General features: G+C 38.7%; 2 protein-coding genes across 2 annotated transcripts in view; one reads left to right on the top strand and one right to left on the bottom strand.

Moving 5' to 3' along the window:
* SEC61B (SEC61 translocon subunit beta) overlaps window positions 1-4,885 on the bottom strand; it is a 112,038-nt gene extending 107,153 nt beyond the window's left edge. The window contains exon 1 of the mRNA XM_044064934.1: window positions 4,749-4,885. Coding sequence (XP_043920869.1) covers window positions 4,749-4,751 — 3 coding nt within the window. The 5' untranslated portion in view covers window positions 4,752-4,885. The remainder of the gene's footprint in view (window positions 1-4,748) is intronic.
* Window positions 4,886-5,155: 270 nt separating this feature from the next.
* Window positions 5,156-17,921, top strand: part of ALG2 (ALG2 alpha-1,3/1,6-mannosyltransferase) — a 29,314-nt gene continuing 16,548 nt past the window's right edge. The window contains exon 1 of the mRNA XM_044064933.1: window positions 5,156-5,639. Within this exon, the coding sequence (XP_043920868.1) occupies window positions 5,331-5,639 (309 nt within the window). The 5' untranslated portion in view covers window positions 5,156-5,330. The remainder of the gene's footprint in view (window positions 5,640-17,921) is intronic.

Below are 17,921 nucleotides of genomic sequence, written 5' to 3'. Positions count from 1 at the left end.
TGAGTGCAAGGACAGGGATTTGAGGATATCTATCAGAATTTGATGATTTACCATACTGAATGCTTTGGACAGATCAATAAATAGTGCAGTAGATAGCAAATTGCAGTTACAGTTTCTGCTGATACAATCTGTGAAGGAAAGGAGGGCAGTGGTAGTGCTATGGGAAGGTCTGAAACCATGTTGACAGGTAGAGAGCAGGTTATTGTGGATTAGGTGGTCTAGTAACCGTCTGTGTATACATTTCTCCATAATTTTTTGCCAAAGGGGAAAGAAAAGCTATAGGACGATAATTGGAGAATTCGGTTGAGTTGCCACCTTTGTACAGGGGGATAATATGGGAGACTTTCCAGATACTAGGGATGTGGCCTTCACTAATAGTTCTATTGATAAGAATGGAGATGGGGTAAGCAATCGATTTGGCAGATTTCTGAAAGTATTCAGCAGGTATTTGGCCTGCTGAAGGACAGCATGGTTTCAATTTTTGGATTAGGGCAAGAATATGGGTTGTTGGGACTGGTTGGAGAAGAAATGGTGGGGGCGGAGTTTTGTTGTAGGTAGGCAACGTAAAATTAACAGATGATAACTGACTGGCTAGTGTTTGGATAGAGTCAGTGAAAAAGGAAAGGCACTGGCAGTATACATGGGATTTTCTTGGTCAGTATTTTGTGGGCTTGGTGTACTAGATTGACCTGGATATAGTAATTGGTTGACTAGATTGACCTGGATATAGTAATTGGTTGACCCAGAACTTTTGTGGGTTGTTATGGTTAGTCTTCTGAAATTGAAGGTAGTAGTTTCTTTTATCTGATAATATAGCTTTCTTAGTATTATTTCTTAATTCTCTGAGAATTTGTTGGTCAGCAGAATTTTTGGTCATTCTCCATTTAGCCCAGTATTTATTTCTAAGGTGCATTTTCTGTGTCGTTTCTTTTGATAGCCATGGGGCGGATCTGGTTTTGAATCTAATTGCACGGGTTGGGGCATGGAGATTGAGAATGGCTAAAGATTTTGAATTAAAGTATTGTACTGCTTCTTCTAAAGGGAGGTAATTTAAGGGAGACCAGCTGCATGCTCTAAGTTCCTTTTGGAAGAGATCAAGGTTGAAGTTCTTTTTGGATCTGATATTCCTGATAGTGGTAGGAATGGGAGAATAGGATTTGTGCCCGATAATATAGGTAAGTGAGTGGTCACTTAAATCATCAGGAAGGGTTCCAGATTGATATGTTTGGGGATGGCTGTTTATAAGAATCCAGTCTAATATGCTTTCCTTCTTGTTGTGTTTGTTTATCCTGGTGGGGGAGGTGATGGTTTGGGAGAAACCGTGAAGGTTAATGTGGGTGGTAGGGTGACTACTACTACAGCAACTCCGATCAATGTTTATATCACCAAGGATTATAGTTTCTTGGGGAAGGTGTTGAGATCACTATCATGGGATATTTTCCATGGTGGTATTGTTGTTACCGGGGGGTAGAGAGATACAAATAAATTTTCCATGGTGGTATTGTTGTTACTGGGGGGTAGAGAGATACAAATAATATAGATGGCTTTGGCTTTAAGTTCAAGTTTGGATATGAGAATTTCTGCATTGGTATTTGGAGGTGGTTTAGTGTCATAAGTATAATTGTAATCCTGATTTAGATAGAATAGCAACCCTGCCACCCTTTTTGGTTACACAGTCGAGTCTTAGAATATTATACCCTGGTGGGATGATTTCATTATCTTTAGTTGTAGGTTTTAGCCAGGTTTCTGTTAAACAAAGAATGTCGAAGGAGGAGACATCTAAGAGGGCATGGAGTTGAGCTATTTTATTGTTAATGCTTTGAATATTAAGGTGACCTACAAGGAGTGAATGATTGTCTAGTGATGAAAAAATTAGTGGTTTGGTTGGGATTGGGGAGAGAGGTTGGGTTTGTTAATGGCCCTGGGTTTGGGTGAATGTCTCCGTCTTTTAATAAGTGGAGGTGTTTGGGATAGTATGGACTAGGAGTTTGCTATTTGTGAGTAGGGATTTCCTGGTATTGAGGTTGTTATATCTAATGTGGTGTAATCTGTGATATTTTGATAGTAGGTAACTAGGAGTAGTTGTTATGTTGGTATGGTTAGAGAGGAAGGGTAGATATAGGGAGCTGGTTTGTTTGTTAGGGTGGTGAAAGTACGGAAGTAATGGAGTTTCATAGGAGGAGAGTATGTAAGCAACAGTCAGAGGTGGAAGTAGTATAATAATGAGTAGTAGTTGGAAGTGAACAGTGGAGTGTGGTTTATTCATTTTAATGGGTGTATAAGTAATTGAGTTATAAGTAGGTATGGAAGTAAAGTGGGTATTGAGGAGGTAGAGGGGTTATAGGAGTAGATTAAGAGGAGAGGTTTGAGAAGGTAGGAGTAGAGATATTTGAGCAAATAAAAATGTTAAGAGTACTGGGTGGAGGAAGGGGTGTGGTTTGTAATTATAAGTGTAGGATCCCGAGGGGTGGGTGGGAAAAGGGGGTAGGGTGAAGAGCAGAGTGAGCCCGCAGGGCGAACAGAGCGGGTAGAAACAGGTAAGAAGCAGCTGGGGAAGAAACAATCAGCAGTGCAGATCTCAGAAGGTAAGTTTGCCAAGTCTTAAATAGGTAAGAACAGTGAAGACAGAACCTAGAAATGGTAATAAAAGATAGTATAGTACAGGGTGTAGATGGAGGAGCTGAAGAACAGGTCTGGGACAACAGAAAAATAAGGCAAGTAAAATAGACACAGGAGGATAAGAGTACAGATAGGATTGGGAAGAAGGGTACCCCCTAGTGGTCAGGTCTATAATTACAGGTAGCTCTATGTGGGAGGTAGCTGTGTAAAGACAGGAGAAGAGTGAGAGCTAGGGTGGGGAGTTAGGTGTAGACACTAGATGGATAAGTGAGTGTTAGATATTAAAGAGGGAGGGGGTAGAGGCTGCTGGCTGTCCTGACTCAGAACATGCTTAGGCCCTATAATAATGGTAGAGAAGTAATCTACATATCCACAAAATAGCACCAGAGTTACCAGTTCTAAAGACTTAAACCTTGCCTGTGAGAAAAAAAATAGGACCTGCTGGACAGACAGATATTTATCCCAGAAATTAACCCTTCTCTGGAACAGGCTCTCCATCTATGTAAAGCATTGTTCCTCCCTAACCCACAAGGGTAGCTTGGCCAATTGGATGGGGAACAGGAAATTCATCCCTGATTTGGCACCCATGCCTCTAATGAACACATTAACCTGTAAGCAGTGGATCTTCCAGGCTCCTGTTTGTAAATATTTCATTTCCCAAGCACATACTTACACATGACTAGGTTTACAAAGGTCCCAGTGGCAGTTAGTCTAGAACACACCCCTAAGAACATACAAGAAAAAAAAACACACTTTTTATGAACCAAAATCATGCTTAAAAGTTCACATATCTAATTCTCAAAGTAAATTATCAGACTTGGAAACATTTGAAATGGCATAGTTTGACAGCTACTTTTACAGCTATCCAACAAATTAACAGCTGCCAGATGATGCAGTCTAACAGATGAAATTATAAGTTAATAATACCTAATGAAAACCAGACAATGAACAGCTGTGCCAAAGTGATACTCTGTGTGCTTTATTTTTCTGCTTGTAAGCACACTTTACACGTCAACGATCTCTAATCTCTGACATCACTGCATACATGACAGCAACTGCACAAACATATTGCCTTGTTTAATAGCTGCACGTAAGTATTGCCTTATTTGACAAATGTTAAACAGTTACTGAAGGGCTGCACTTTTAAATTAAAAATAAAATCCATGTCATAACTTATTCAAATTATTTTTGACAACTGACAGAATACAAGTCAAATAAATAATGTGACAAACTTTGAGCAGGAGCCCTATTCTGGGGGCATCTCGTACTAACTTCTTATGCTGCACAGTACATAACCATACGCATTACAGTGACATACTCCTAGGAATACAAGAAAAATGAAAAAAAAAAAAAAAAAAACTGATAAGCAAACCAAAGTTACTAAACAGTACATAAACACAATGTTTACTAAACGCAATTTATGCCTACGATTTAGCTACACTGCAGGCTGGGGGGAACAGGAAGGGGCGGACAGGCAACCCGTTACTTTCTTACAACACCTACCTCGACGGGGATTATTGCTTCTTTATTAGTGAAGCACTGACAGACCGCAATTCGTGTACTATAAACGGTGCTGCATTTAATTTCATTGTTGCGTTCTGCCATTTAAAAGTTGGATCACATAACATTCAACTTTAGAAAGACAAAAACATATGCTCTCAACTGTTACTTCTTCACTACCTCCTGGGCCATCAAAATAAAAATCATAACTACTACCAAAGAGTTTTAAATCATAAACACCGACTGCACATTCAACTCATAGGTACCAAATGACTTTTAGACCTATTCCATACGAATTACCATTTAAACAGTTTAAACGAAACACGTTTCCAAAAGTGAATCCAGTCACTAAAGTACTGCTGACGTGGCTTAAAACTACAGGAGTGGAAAACTAAACTACAGCACTCAAAATGCTAAACCGTAGCTCGAGCACCACTAAATGTTTCGGAAATATCATTTTCACAGATTCGAGCAAGAAAAACAAATAAAGACAAATTATATGCAGAACACAACTCTAGCAATACACAGGTACGGGGTCATGATTACTACGGACCACAAACCATTTCCAGCTGTCAAAACAATACTTCATCTGTCACGAAAGTTCACATTACCCGATCAGTTATCCTTACCATAATTAATAAATTGATGGCTCTTAAAAGAAACTAGGACCTTTCTTACAAATATTTACAGATGAGATTATTGCTGCAAATATGAAGACGCACGCACACCACAAAACTACTGAAAGAAGGAACAAAATACTCTCACTGACGCAGCACGTACGTAGGACCTGGTTATGGTGCTGCATAGTTATTGCCTGTCAAAGGCATACCACATGAATAAGAAACGCTAAGATATTAAAAATAATAATAATTCAGATGTAATCAGAAGTAATTTTGATTCATTTTTAATTGGACAGTTATATTGATGCTGCATTTACATGTAACTAATTTCAAAATGAAATATATGTTTTTGATCTGGCGGATTGCAGGAGAGCTGTAAAGGTTTCGTTGATGTGGCCTTTTAACAACTGGTGGGAGATTGCTTTTGTAGTAAAGACTTGCGGAAGTTATTGTTATTATTATGTTAGTTTAGAGTTTTCGTTTTAAGCACGTGATGCGTCATATTTTAAAACAGTAATTTAAAAGTATCACAAAAACTGATTTGGGGTAGTATAGTTTTTGCATTCGACGTCCCGTTAAAGTGCAGTTACTATGGTGAATGTTATTTTCTTACATCCGGATTTGGGGATTGGTGGTGCGGAGAGACTGGTAGTGGATGCTGCATTAGCCCTGAGTTCTAAGGGTTGTACTGTGGAGATATGGACTTCTCACTATGATCCCCATCACTGTTTTTCGGAAACCAAAGACTCTAGCCTTAAGATAGTCTGCGTTGGAGACTGGCTACCTAGAAGTGTCTTGGGACGTTTCTTTGCCCTCTGCGCATATGTTCGTATGATATATGTTGCTTGGTACATCATTTTCTTGAGTGGCATAGAATTCGATGTAGTTTTCTGTGATCAGGTTCGTGTTTCCATAGCTCAGATTTGTTCCTATAAACATGTCTCGGTCATATTTTTCAGTATTACATGTTCCATTACGTCTTGTTAATATGTGTGATGGAAAACGGAGCTGTTGTAACATTCACTTATAGAGTGTGTAATAGCAATTTGTCTTAATTGGGAGACGAGAGGAATGTGCCTCTGAATGGAGTAAGCAGTATGTATTTCTGTAACACTGGAATTGCTCAGATATTTGTCTACGTGGGTATGTGTAGCATGTTTATAGTTTTTAAGATACTTCTCCACCTGACCATCTTTCAGCATAAGAGATCAGAGGACTAACTTTCATAAGACAGTGTAGAATACATATTTGGTAACTGTCCCTGCTTTTGACTAAAAAAATAGCTTTATCCTTCCTAATCCCCCTAAAACTGTCAATTTGTGGAGAAAAGGTGGTGGATATTAATAATTAGAAATCTTAACTTTTTTACTTGAGAAAATCCATGTTAATTCATAGGTAGGTACTAGGCTATCTGCCCTAGGGCATTTATAAGCCTAGCCAGAATGTGTTGGCTTTCGTCTCCCTTTTATACTAGATTCCTGAGCCTCTGTCCAGCAGGGCCATAGAAGTGATCCCGGGAGTAAATTTACGATTTCCCATCCACTCATCAAGATTTCCCTTGAAGAGGGTCAGCCAGTGGCTCTGCCTAACATGGACTGGGATTCTATTCCAGAGCGAGGGAAGCCTTTGGGATATGAATCTATCCCTCCAGCATGCCCTTTTTATTGTTGTGATAAGGTTTAAAATCCCTGGACCATGTAGCTTTAATGGATTTGGTTTTCTTGAGGTGGAGCATGTCCAACAATTCCGGGTTAGACATGGCCTTGTACGTCAGGCAGAGATCGCCTCTGAGTAGGTGGTAAGCAACTGAGTAGAGCTGAAGTTTCTTTAGTCGAGCTGCATAGGGCATCTTTTTGAGGCCCATGATCCTCTTGGTGAGGTATTTTTGAGGTCTCTCCAGCTGTTGCGGGTGTCTGATAAGGTACATCCCAAATGGGGCATTGTACTCCATTATGGGCCTGATGAGCGATGAGTAGAGGGGCACAATGACCTCTCTTGAGCTGGATGTGAACCCTTTTGTGATTAGGTGAGCTATATAGAAGGTTTTTCTAACCAATTTGGCAATGTGATTGTCAAAGGAGAGGTTACTATCTACTTTGGTCCCCAGATCCCTAATTACTTCTTCTGTACTTAGTGGATTATCTCCTGTGTGGTAGTTTGTGGGCACTTTGTTTTTCCCAAAGGGGATGACTATGCACTTTTTGGCATTTAGCTTGAGGCCATGGTTCTGACACCAGGTATCCGTCTCCGTAAGGCCCTTCTGGAGGACGCTTGTGTCAGCTGGTGAGTCAATTATGGCTCCCAGTTTGCAATCATCTGCAAACTTGGTAAGCCATAGTCCCCCCGTATTTGCCTGTACCTCAGAGAAGTATATACCGAACAAGAGGGGTCCCAGGACTGAGCCCTGTGGGACGCCACTTGTAACCAGTTTAGAGTTGGACATGGCACCCGCGACTTTGACCATGTGAGTTCTATCCTTGAGCCAGTTTGCATCCCATCTTGTGACGTATGGGTTAATATTTAAGCTGGTAAGCTTATTTATGATGCCAGAGTGGGGTATTGTGTCAAAGGCCTTTGCAAGGTCGAGGTAGGCTGTGTGGACTACCTTTCCCTCATCTATGGCTTTGGTTACTATTTCAAAGAAGTCATCTAGGTTTAAGAGGCAAGATCTGCCTTTAACAAAGCCGAATTGGGTAGGGTCCAGTGTTTGGAGGTTCCCAATGTCTTTGTTTATGAGATCCATGATGATGCTCTCCATAGCCTTGTAGACCAGGCTAGTCAGGCTTATAGGACGATAGTTCCTGGGATCCGTAGTGGCCCCACCTTTGTGGAGCGGGATCGCTGTTGCTGTACGCCATTATTTGGGTACATAACCTGTGGTAAGGCTGAGTTGGAACAGTGAATTTATGTAAGGGTTTAGTTCATTTTGGAGCTCTTGTAAGACGCAGCCCCGGATACCATCCGGTCCCATTGATGCTGTGTTTTTTACCTTGGAGAGGGCTGCTTTCACCTGTGTGTCTGTGATGTCTGGGGAACTGCATTCTTCTGGGATAGAAACTGGCTCTTTTGGGGGGGGGTAAAGTTTGCACTGAACCTGTCCGCCAGGATGTTGGCAATGTCAGTGGGTTCATTGTATTTTGTGCCATTTTGCACTAGCTCAGAGCAGATCTGAGAGTTGCCACCCAGATTCCTGACATAGCTAAAGAACACCTTGTGATTATCTTTAGAGTCTTTAGCGATTTTTCTTTCAAAGCAAGCCTTTGATGATTTTATGAGGGATTGAAGTTTCTTGCTAGTACTGATCAGGGATGTCTTCCCTTTTTGGAATTTTGCCTTATGTAATAGTTTCCTCCTTCTGTTGTATAGCTTATTTATGGCCGGGGTCCACCAGACTGGTCTCCTGTTTTTGGAGGAGTGAGTCTTAGTTTTACTTGGGATGGCACGATCCATGCATTCCTGTAGGTGCTCATAGAGTGCATTTGTAAAGGATTCTGTAGTTTGGGTAGCATTTTCCATTTGCCCGGGGGCTTTGAAACATTCCACCTCTGTCTTGAGAAGTGTGAATTTTGCTTTTGAGAAATTTTTCACAGTGGTTTCCTTGGCTGGGAGTGGGGTCAGGATGTGGATGTCCACTGTGATTAGTTTATGGTCTGAACTTACCAACGAGGAGTTTATCTCTGGTGTGGAACATTGAGCCCCCATGTTGGTGATGACCAAGTACAATATGTTGTCCCCTCTTGTGGGAGTGGTGACCAGTTGTTCCATGGCGTTTGAGTTTATAAACTCCAGGAACCGTTGGCGAAAGAGTTGGGACTTGAGTAGTTTTCCCAGTCAATGTTTGGGTAGCTGAAATCCCCCAATATCATGGTGTTTGGTGAGGCCTTCATATTCTCCAGTGTTCTCAGGAATGCCGAGTGGGGGTCCTGAGACAAGGTGGGTGATCTGTAGCAGGCTCCAAACTGAAAAGCAGTTTTACCTACTGTTAGTTGCACATGGATGGTTTCGGATGCCTTGTGCAGTGTCACTAACCTGGAGGTGTGTGTATCCTTAATGAAAATGGATACTCCCCCACCTTTAGTATTTCGGTCTGAGTTCTGGGACCGAAAAGAGTGGTATGAGTTGAATCCTGGTAGTGCTGGGGTGCTCTCTGGGGCCTTGAACCAGGTTTCTGCTACTGCACAGATATCGATTTTCTCCATACTGAGGAGTGCCTTAAGTGCATGCATCTTGAGGTTTAGACTTCCGGCGTTGAGTAGCATTACCCTTAGTTTTTTGTTTCTGGTATTGTTTATGGAGGTGGGTTTGTCTTTTGAGCCTTGCCTAAAAAAGGCACTAAGGGGGTGGCAAGAGCCTTAGCCAGTATTTGAAAGCCTAAGGGTGACAGGTGCAAACCGTCCCTGGCGAAGCAACATGGCTTGTCGAGCATGTCATCCCAGGCTGACAGACACTGGATCCCCTTTGAATGACACCAATAGCTTAGCCAATTGTTAATTTATCATTTTGTCTTTATACTGTGGCATCATTCTTGGTGAGGGCAAGATGCTACTCGGGGTCAGGGTCATACCGGCCTGGGCTACATGATCAAAGAGCTCCTCTATGTCTCTTTTCATGTAGTCCAGGGACGTACGTCTCAGGTCATTCACACCAATATGGACAATGACAGAGTCATATTTGTACCTGCTGTGGAGTGACCTGAGTGCTTGTGTTATGTGGCGGATCCTGGCACCCGACAGGCAGCTGACAGTGACCTCCTCCTTGTTCAGTCTGGTGAGTGGGAAGTCAGTGTGCCTGACAATAGAGTCTTCAATTACTAGTGTATTAGGTGTGTTATTTAGACTTAGGGGCTGCGACTGCGTGGCACAGTGACTTTGTGAAATATGTGATATGTGAAAGTTGTTGTGGGGTAGCGGTTGCTTGGATGTCTGCTTTGGAGGTCTCTGCTGCTTTGGCAGATTTTTATTTAGAGCCTCCGAGTATGTTTTTGGGAGTTTGTGTCTCGTTTGCTGGTGCGATTGGTCTATGTGAGACTGGTTGTGTGGTGCGAGTGGTTTCCTTCTCCTCCTGACCGACTGTGCCAGTCTTGGGTTGAGAGAGCTCGGCCTCCATTTTGGCTGTATAGTTGCACCTCTCACATATATTTGAGCTAGTTGGAAGGAGGAGAGGGTTGTCTGTGTACATAAGGCAATTGTAACATTAAAGCCAAAAATAAACACTGCAACGGCAGGGATCCACACAACGAAAATCTTTATTTAAACAATTTTACACAATTGAGCACTTTCTTCCCTGCTACCAGGGATTTCATCAGAATCTACATTCATTCCCATTTTCCCCTATAAATACTTAAATTACCTTATGATGTCACAAACTGCTAAATTGATTGGTGAATTTAAAGTGCTAAGTGCATTTAAAACATGTTAAAAACCATATAAATAACATATAACTATACACATTTTAAAAGAAACAATGAAAACTTATAGAATACAGTTCATACCATATGTTCCCATAAAACATTTTCATTTTGTGAATTCCACTTTTCTATTTAATATAGGCTTTATTGTAATGATTTCATTTAAACCAGGGGGTAGGCTTGCTTGTAGTTTTATTTGCCACTTGATTTCTCTTTCTTCTATAAATGTTCTATAATCCCCACCCCTTGGATTTTTTGAAACCTTTTCTAAAATTGTAAATCTAAAATCTTTGCAGCCATGAGAACTACTAATATGCCTATATAGGGCGTTGTTGGAGTTGTGTGTATTTATCTGGTATGTGTGTTCATATATTCTGCCTTTCAATTATCTTTCAGTTTTACCTATGTAAAAACTGGTTTCACACATAGCCAGATAAATCACACCAGTCGTTTGACAATTCCCTCGTACTGGTTTCACTACATTGTGCAAATAATTGTTAATTTTTATATTTTGTTCTGTACATATGTATTTACCCTGTGGGCAATTACCACATTTTGTAGTCCCAAGTTTATAATTCAGCTTAGTGTGCAATTCAAAATTCTTTTTCAGGTTTGCACCTACTTTATATACAAAATTTGGTTTATTACCCCCAATATTCCACAACGTAGGGTTATTCCTCAAAATAGCCCAATTCTTTGTTATAATTTTCTCTACCTCCCTTGCATAGCCTCCAAATGGAACTGTCATAGCTCTTTCATAGTTCTTATTATTATTTTCTATGTTATTTATTCCACTGTCTTTTCTCAAACCATGGATGTTACCTAAAAGTGGCTTATATTTTTTACCCCATTCTCCTTGAATGTATTCCACATATTAATTTATTATTTTTACCGGATAGCCCCTCTCTTGTAACATGTGGGCTACTTTTCTTAATTCCTCTTGTAAATCTTCCTTTTTTGAGGTCATCCGTGCCACCCTGATAAGTTGTCCCTTGACTATGCTATGTTTTTGTTTAATCGGGTGGTCACTGGAGTATTGCAAGTATGAATTGCTGAAGGATGGTTTTCTATATATCTTAGATTTAAAACTACTTGTATCCTTGTCTATATATGTATCCAAGTAGTTTATACCTTGTGTATTGTATACATGTTTAAATTTTAAAAATCCTGTACTATTATTGAGATACTCTACCAGATCCTTAATGGTACTTACAGGGCCCTTCCATAAAATAAAAATATCATCCAAAAATCTAACGTAAAGTCTCATGTATTGAAAAAAAATACTATTAAACACATAGTTTTGCTCCCAGTTTAACATCACCAAGTTTGCAAATACTGGGGCGCAAGAAGCACCCATTGCTACACCTCTATGTTGTTTATAGTATTCTCCATCAAAGAAAATGTAGTTGAAATCTAGAACAATTTCCATAAATTCCACTATTAAATTTTGTTTATCTGAATCCAATGTTGTGTACTTGTGTAAACAATCCCTAAACATATCTAATCCCTCCTGTTTGGGGATGCATGTGTATAATTCAACTACATCTATCGTAACAAATGTTATATCCTTATCCCACAATTCTTCCTTAATTCTTCCCAGAAAATCCCATGAATCTTTTTCTAAGACATTTAAAGTTGGGTCTAAAGGTCGATTGTACACAATTTTATTGCTAGGTTCCAAATGTCTTAGAAAAAGCTATTATGGAGGACATTTATAAATTAAAAAGTAAGGAGAAGCCTATTTTAGTTAATAGAAATTTGACTTATAAACAAAATGAAGTCTTGCAAAGCCTTAAGAAAGATAAAACTATAAGAGTTATGCGACCGGACAAAGGAGGAGGGATGGTGTTTTTTGGTACACTGGAATATTCCCAAAAAATATTCGAAATGTTGAACGACTCAAATACATATCAACCAGCATCTCTTAACGAGATTAATATTAGTAATAACAGAATAGATTACTATTTGGAAGATTACCTCCTAGAGGAAAGAATAACAGCAGAAATTTACAAATACTTAAAAGTTATAAACCCAAAAGTAGCCTCTATATTTGGGATAACAAAGACCCACAAAGATTTGGAAAATTTATGTTTTAGACCAATTGTGGATGGACGAGGGTCAAAAACACACCCTTTTGGAGCAACTATTGATAAGTGGCTGAAACATCAGGTTCATAACAGTGATCACATAATCAAAGATTCATGGGATTTTCTGGGAAGAATTAAGGAAGAATTGTGGGATAAGGATATAACATTTGTTACGATAGATGTAGTTGAATTATACACATGCATCCCCAAACAGGAGGGATTAGATATGTTTAGGGATTGTTTACACAAGAACACAACATTGGATTCAGATAAACAAAATTTAATAGTGGAATTTATGGAAATTTTCTAGATTTCAACTACATTTTCTTTGATGGAGAATGCTATAAGCAACATAGAGGTGTAGCAATGGGTGCTTCTTGCACCCCAATATTTGCAAACTTGGTGATGTTAAACTGGGAGCAAAACTATGTGTTTAATAGTATTTTTTTTCAATACATGAGACTTTACGTTAGATTTTTGGATGATATTTTTATTTTATGGAAGGGCACTGTAAGTACCATTAAGGATCTGGTAGAGTATCTCAATAATAGTAAAGGATTTTTAAAATTTACACGTATACAATACACAAGGTATAAACTACTTGGATACATATATAGACAAGGATACAAGTAGTTTTAAATCTAAGATATATAGAAAACCATCCTTCAGCAACTCATACTTGCAATACTCCAGTGACCACCCGATTAAACAAAAACATAGCATAGTCAAGGGACAACTTATCAGGGTGGCACGGATGATCTCAAAAAAGGAAGATTTACAAGAGGAATTAAGAAAAGTAGCCCACATGTTCCAAGAGAGGGGCTATCCAGTAAAAATAATAAATGAATATGTGGAATACATTCAAGGAGAATGGGGTAAAAAATATAAGCCACTTTTAGGTAACATCCATAGTTTGAGAAAAGACAGTGGAATAAATAACATAGAAAATAATAATAAGAACTATGAAAGAGCTATGATAGTTCCATTTGGAGGCTATGCAAGGGAGGTAGAGAACATTTTAACAAAGAACTGGGCTATTTTGAGGAATAACCCTAAGTTGTGGAATATAGGGGGTAATAAACCAAATTTTGTATATAAAGTAGGTGCAAACCTGAAAAAGAATTGCACACTAAGCTGAATTATAAACTTGGGACTACAAAAATGTGGTAATTGCCCACAGTGTAAATACATATGTACAGAACAAAATATAAAAATTAACAATTATTTGCAAAATGTAGTGAAACCAGTAAGAGGGAATTGTCAAACGACTGGTGTGATTTATCTGGCTATGTGTGAAACCTGTTCCAGTTTTTACATAGGTAAAACTGAAAGAAAATTGAAAGACAGAATATATGAACACACATACCAGATAAATACAACTCCAACAACGCCATATATAGGCATATTAGTAGTTCTCATGGCTGCAAAGATTAAATCCAAGGGGTGGGGATTATAGAACATTTATAGAATAAAGAGAAATCAAGTGGCAAATAAAACTACAAGCAAGCCTATCCCCTGGTTTAAATGAAATCATTACAATAAAGCCTATATTAAATATTAAAGTGGAATTCACAAAATGAAAATGTTTTATGGGAACATATGGTATGAATTGTATTCTATGTTTTTATTCTTTCTTTTAAAATGTGTATAGTTATATGTTATTTATATGGTTTTTAACATGTTTTAAATGCACTTGGTACTTTAAATTCACCAATCAATTTAGCAGTTTGTGACATCATGAGGTAATTTAAGTATTTATAGGGGAAAATAGGAATGGATGTAGATTCTGATGAAATCCCTGGTAGCAGGGAAGAAAGCGCTCAATCGTGTACAATTGTTTAAATAAAGATTTTCGTGGTGTGGATCGCTGCTGTTGCAGTGTTTATTTTTGGCTTTAATTTGTGGACTTGACACTGTTTGGCTTTATTTCATAAGGTTGCAATTGTAACATTACCTTAAGACTCCCAGATTCACCAGCTGGACTGGAGCGTATACCTGAAACTGCACTTTGGACATGCCTGGATGGTTTAAAGAACTGATCTATTGATTGTCCGGAGTGGACGAATAGGGAGCCTTGTACTTCTGGATAGTATAAGGGGGGGGGTGTAGTGCTAAAGTTTATTAGTGCTTACTGAGAAATTTGAGCAAGTGCTGGGCTGTAGAATGAAGGTTGAGTGCTTATTTTGAGAGTTTGACTAGTTCTAAGGGAAAAATTGAAGAGCAGACTTTGTGGAGCCAGGAATAGTTTAAAACTGCTTAAACGGTGCTGCGCGACATTGCGCAATGTTGCGCGATGCGCAAAATCACGCAAAAGCGGGTTTTTAAGGCAGGGAGTTTGAAAGAGATAGGAAATGGCCCAAAACAGCCAATAAGCTACTAGTTACTGGGCTGAGACCACTCCTCCAGTGACAGATAGGCTGCTCAGAGCTCCCCACTCTCACTGGTGAACAGAGAAGCTTCCTCCTATCCAAGTTAAGGATATGGACAACACAGGAACTATGACACAGCCTAGACCTGAAAACTGGACTATTCTAGTTCAGAAAAGGCGGGAAACAAGGATATATATATTTTTTCTTTTTTTTCACTTATACAACAGAAACTGGGCACAAGAATACAGTAAATGCTTTAGATCGGCTAGCGCACTTGAGTGTGTAGACTACAACAATTTAACAAGGCAAAAAAACAACTTTTAAAGTGCAAAACACAAAAAATGCAGAAAAACAAACTTTGCAGAACTCAGAAAACTCACTTTTCGGCGAGACTAAACAGACGCTGGTAGGAAAGTAGAAAAAAATACTTGTCTGTTAAAGTCTCTCTGTCGCTCTCTGCTGCTTGTAGAACTCTGCAGGATACCACAAGGAGCTGTGCTGATTCTGTTTTCTTATTTTTCATCTACTCTGGGAAATAATACTAATATTCTAAACAGGGTCCCTGACTGTTTCTGTTTTCCATTCTTGAGGTTAAGTGGTTGAAAGCTGTTGTTTTGAAGAGTAATGAGAGTGTATCTGAGAGACGGTGAGGGAGATAAGGCTCAAAAAGTGTAAGATGGGAAAGTTTTACAATGTCAACCCCTGCCCTTAACTTTGTTCTAAGAATCGTGGCTTGCATAAAACTGCTAGGCAGAACTCTCGGAACATAAAATGTTGCCAGTTTCACAGGTAGTAGGTGTAACAAAACATTGTCAAAGTGTTTTTTCCTGGGTGGAAAGTCTGCCCTCTTCAATGAGGGAGCTCTGCACCACATTTCTGGACTGTAAATATACAGACTTCAAGGTCGCACAAATATGGGCAAAACATAGGGCAGTTTACCAGTTATGCTGTGCAGAACAAGGGGGTAGGTATAGTAAACTGTTACCATGAGGTGCGCACCAGTCAACAAATATAATGTTATATTTTTGATCAACAGTCAAGCATGATGCACAAGTGAGTGTATTCAGTACGTGGGTTATGAAATAAGTGTATGTATCTGGAAAACAGTGATATACTGGAAGCTTGATAGCCTATCAGTACATTAAGTACAAGTTCAATGCAAATGTTTTTTTGAAGTGTTTGTACCCCCCCAAAAAAAAAGTGTGTAGGCTGTACCTTTACATCTCCAATCTCTCATCTGCTACATCTGCAGCCATACCAAATTGAAGGAAAAGGAAAGAATTTCCCTTACCTCCAAATTGCTGTGATCTTGGAAACATGTACATATGTAGATCTGTGCATCTATATAGATACAGAACATATGTTCGTTTACTATGACTTTACAATTTAATTTTTCCAAGTCATTTGTGTTTTTAATGCCACAATTGGAATGGACCTCATCCCTAATTCAGAGTGTAATTAAAGCTCATGAAATTAATATTGTTTCAGTCTTTCATGTTAGCCAAACGTGCTCTTCGCAGCACCAGCAATGTGCCCCAGAGCTGACTCCATCTTTAATTCACATGGAATTACATGTTTGTAACAAATATAGATACAACTGCAGATTCCTTTTTATTAGATCCATTGTTTCCACTATTACTGGAACTGGCTGGGTATCTTTCACATGACTCTCTCTTCTACTTCAAATCCTGATATTTCATTACTTTATGTTTGTATGTAAGACACAGTAATCACTAGGTGTAGTCATTTCAATGATAAGTGCTACTATTTTTTTTTTGGACTATATCTTGTTTTTCACATCTGTTTTTTTTTTTTTTTTGAACTGTTGGTAATGCGTGATCTCATGTGATATACATTTCATCATTCTCTATAATGCTTTGTGGTTCGTGTTTTCAGTGCTTCTCAGCTACTTCTATATTGTAAGTGTTTGCGTAATCCCCACTGCAACAGTCTTGCCAAATTATTGTGCCTTTCAGTTTACAGGCCTTCTCCCATGAGTGTATCACAACCAGCAACAAGGTGTGCGACTGTTTCCATTTCGTTTTTTACAGAACCTTCATTTGTCTGTTTCTCTTACATGTTCACTGGATTTTATAAACCAGTGTGTACATAGTCCACTATCCTGGGCTGCCATTATTAACCTTTCATCTTTTGGTTTCAACTCACCTCTCTTTAACCATTTCTGTGTCAGATCCTAATCAACATGAGGTTTTTCTAGGAGATCTCTGTACTTGCTGCTTTACGTATATTTTTTTTGACATTTCTTTTTTTCTTTATCTTTATATGCATTCTTTTGTTTTTTTGGCACATTCAGTTACTTTCTGATTTTTATCTACTTCTGGTTTCATTTCCATTCCCGCTCTGCTTGACACCAAAATGCTTCTGCTAAACTAAGCATAGAGGTCATCTTAGACTTCCTGTCATCATTGTTTAGAACTTTCACTATGTTTGGATCTGATGAGGTCAGCAGAGATATATATGCATTCCCATGACTGCATATCTGGACCTATAATCGATTTGAGGAGGTCCATACCTCCTTCAGAACGTGGAATATGTGATCTTGGTATACAGTGATATTTGTTTATCATTTGATAAGAGTGAAATATTTTTCTTGTTTTTCTGTCTAGCTGATCCAATACCTTTTGGGGCCAGTCAATCATACAAAGTCTGCAAATTAAAACAGGAAGAAAAAATTGGTTTATAGTTTGGAATTTATTCCTAGATGTTACGGCTGTTCTCAGTATTAATTTTAGTCTTCTTAAGTATTCCTTACTGAGTTTTATTTACTTGTATGTTTGTTTTATTACCAATCGTTCGTCATTTCCCAAATATTTATACAAGGCGTCTTGCTCAAGTTTCTTTATATCACATTAGTATTCCAAATTGATGTTTTTTTTGAGACTGCATCTTTCCTTACACATTTATCAAGACCAGATAGCATTTTTATAGCAACTGATGAACTATAAAGTTTTAAATCATCCACAAAAGTAGATGAAAAGTCGTTAAGCAAGATTGTTTTCTGGGAGACACAGTGTAACCAAGACCTAATCTGTTAAGTAAAGAGCTTAATTTGCTAAGAAAAGACAAAACAGTGGCAACAAAGAATCACCCTGGAATACCCCACTTTAAATTTTTATCCTTGGGAAAATAATTTGTCCTTTGTTATGGCTTAATGGCAAAGAGATTTGCCACAGTTTCGTGTCATTGTAATGTAATTGATCAATGTAGGATGCATCTTGTACATATGTAAGGACTCCTTTTTCCATGAATGTGGAATGTTAAATACTTTTTTGCAATCTGTTCATGCCATACTTAGACT

The sequence above is a fragment of the Protopterus annectens genome, chromosome 3.part0 (assembly GCF_019279795.1).
Source record: "Protopterus annectens isolate FY-2018-M chromosome 3.part0, PAN1.0, whole genome shotgun sequence".
In the NCBI taxonomy this organism is placed as follows: Eukaryota; Metazoa; Chordata; order Ceratodontiformes; family Protopteridae; genus Protopterus; species Protopterus annectens.
This window is presented reverse-complemented; position numbering and strand designations above follow the sequence as displayed.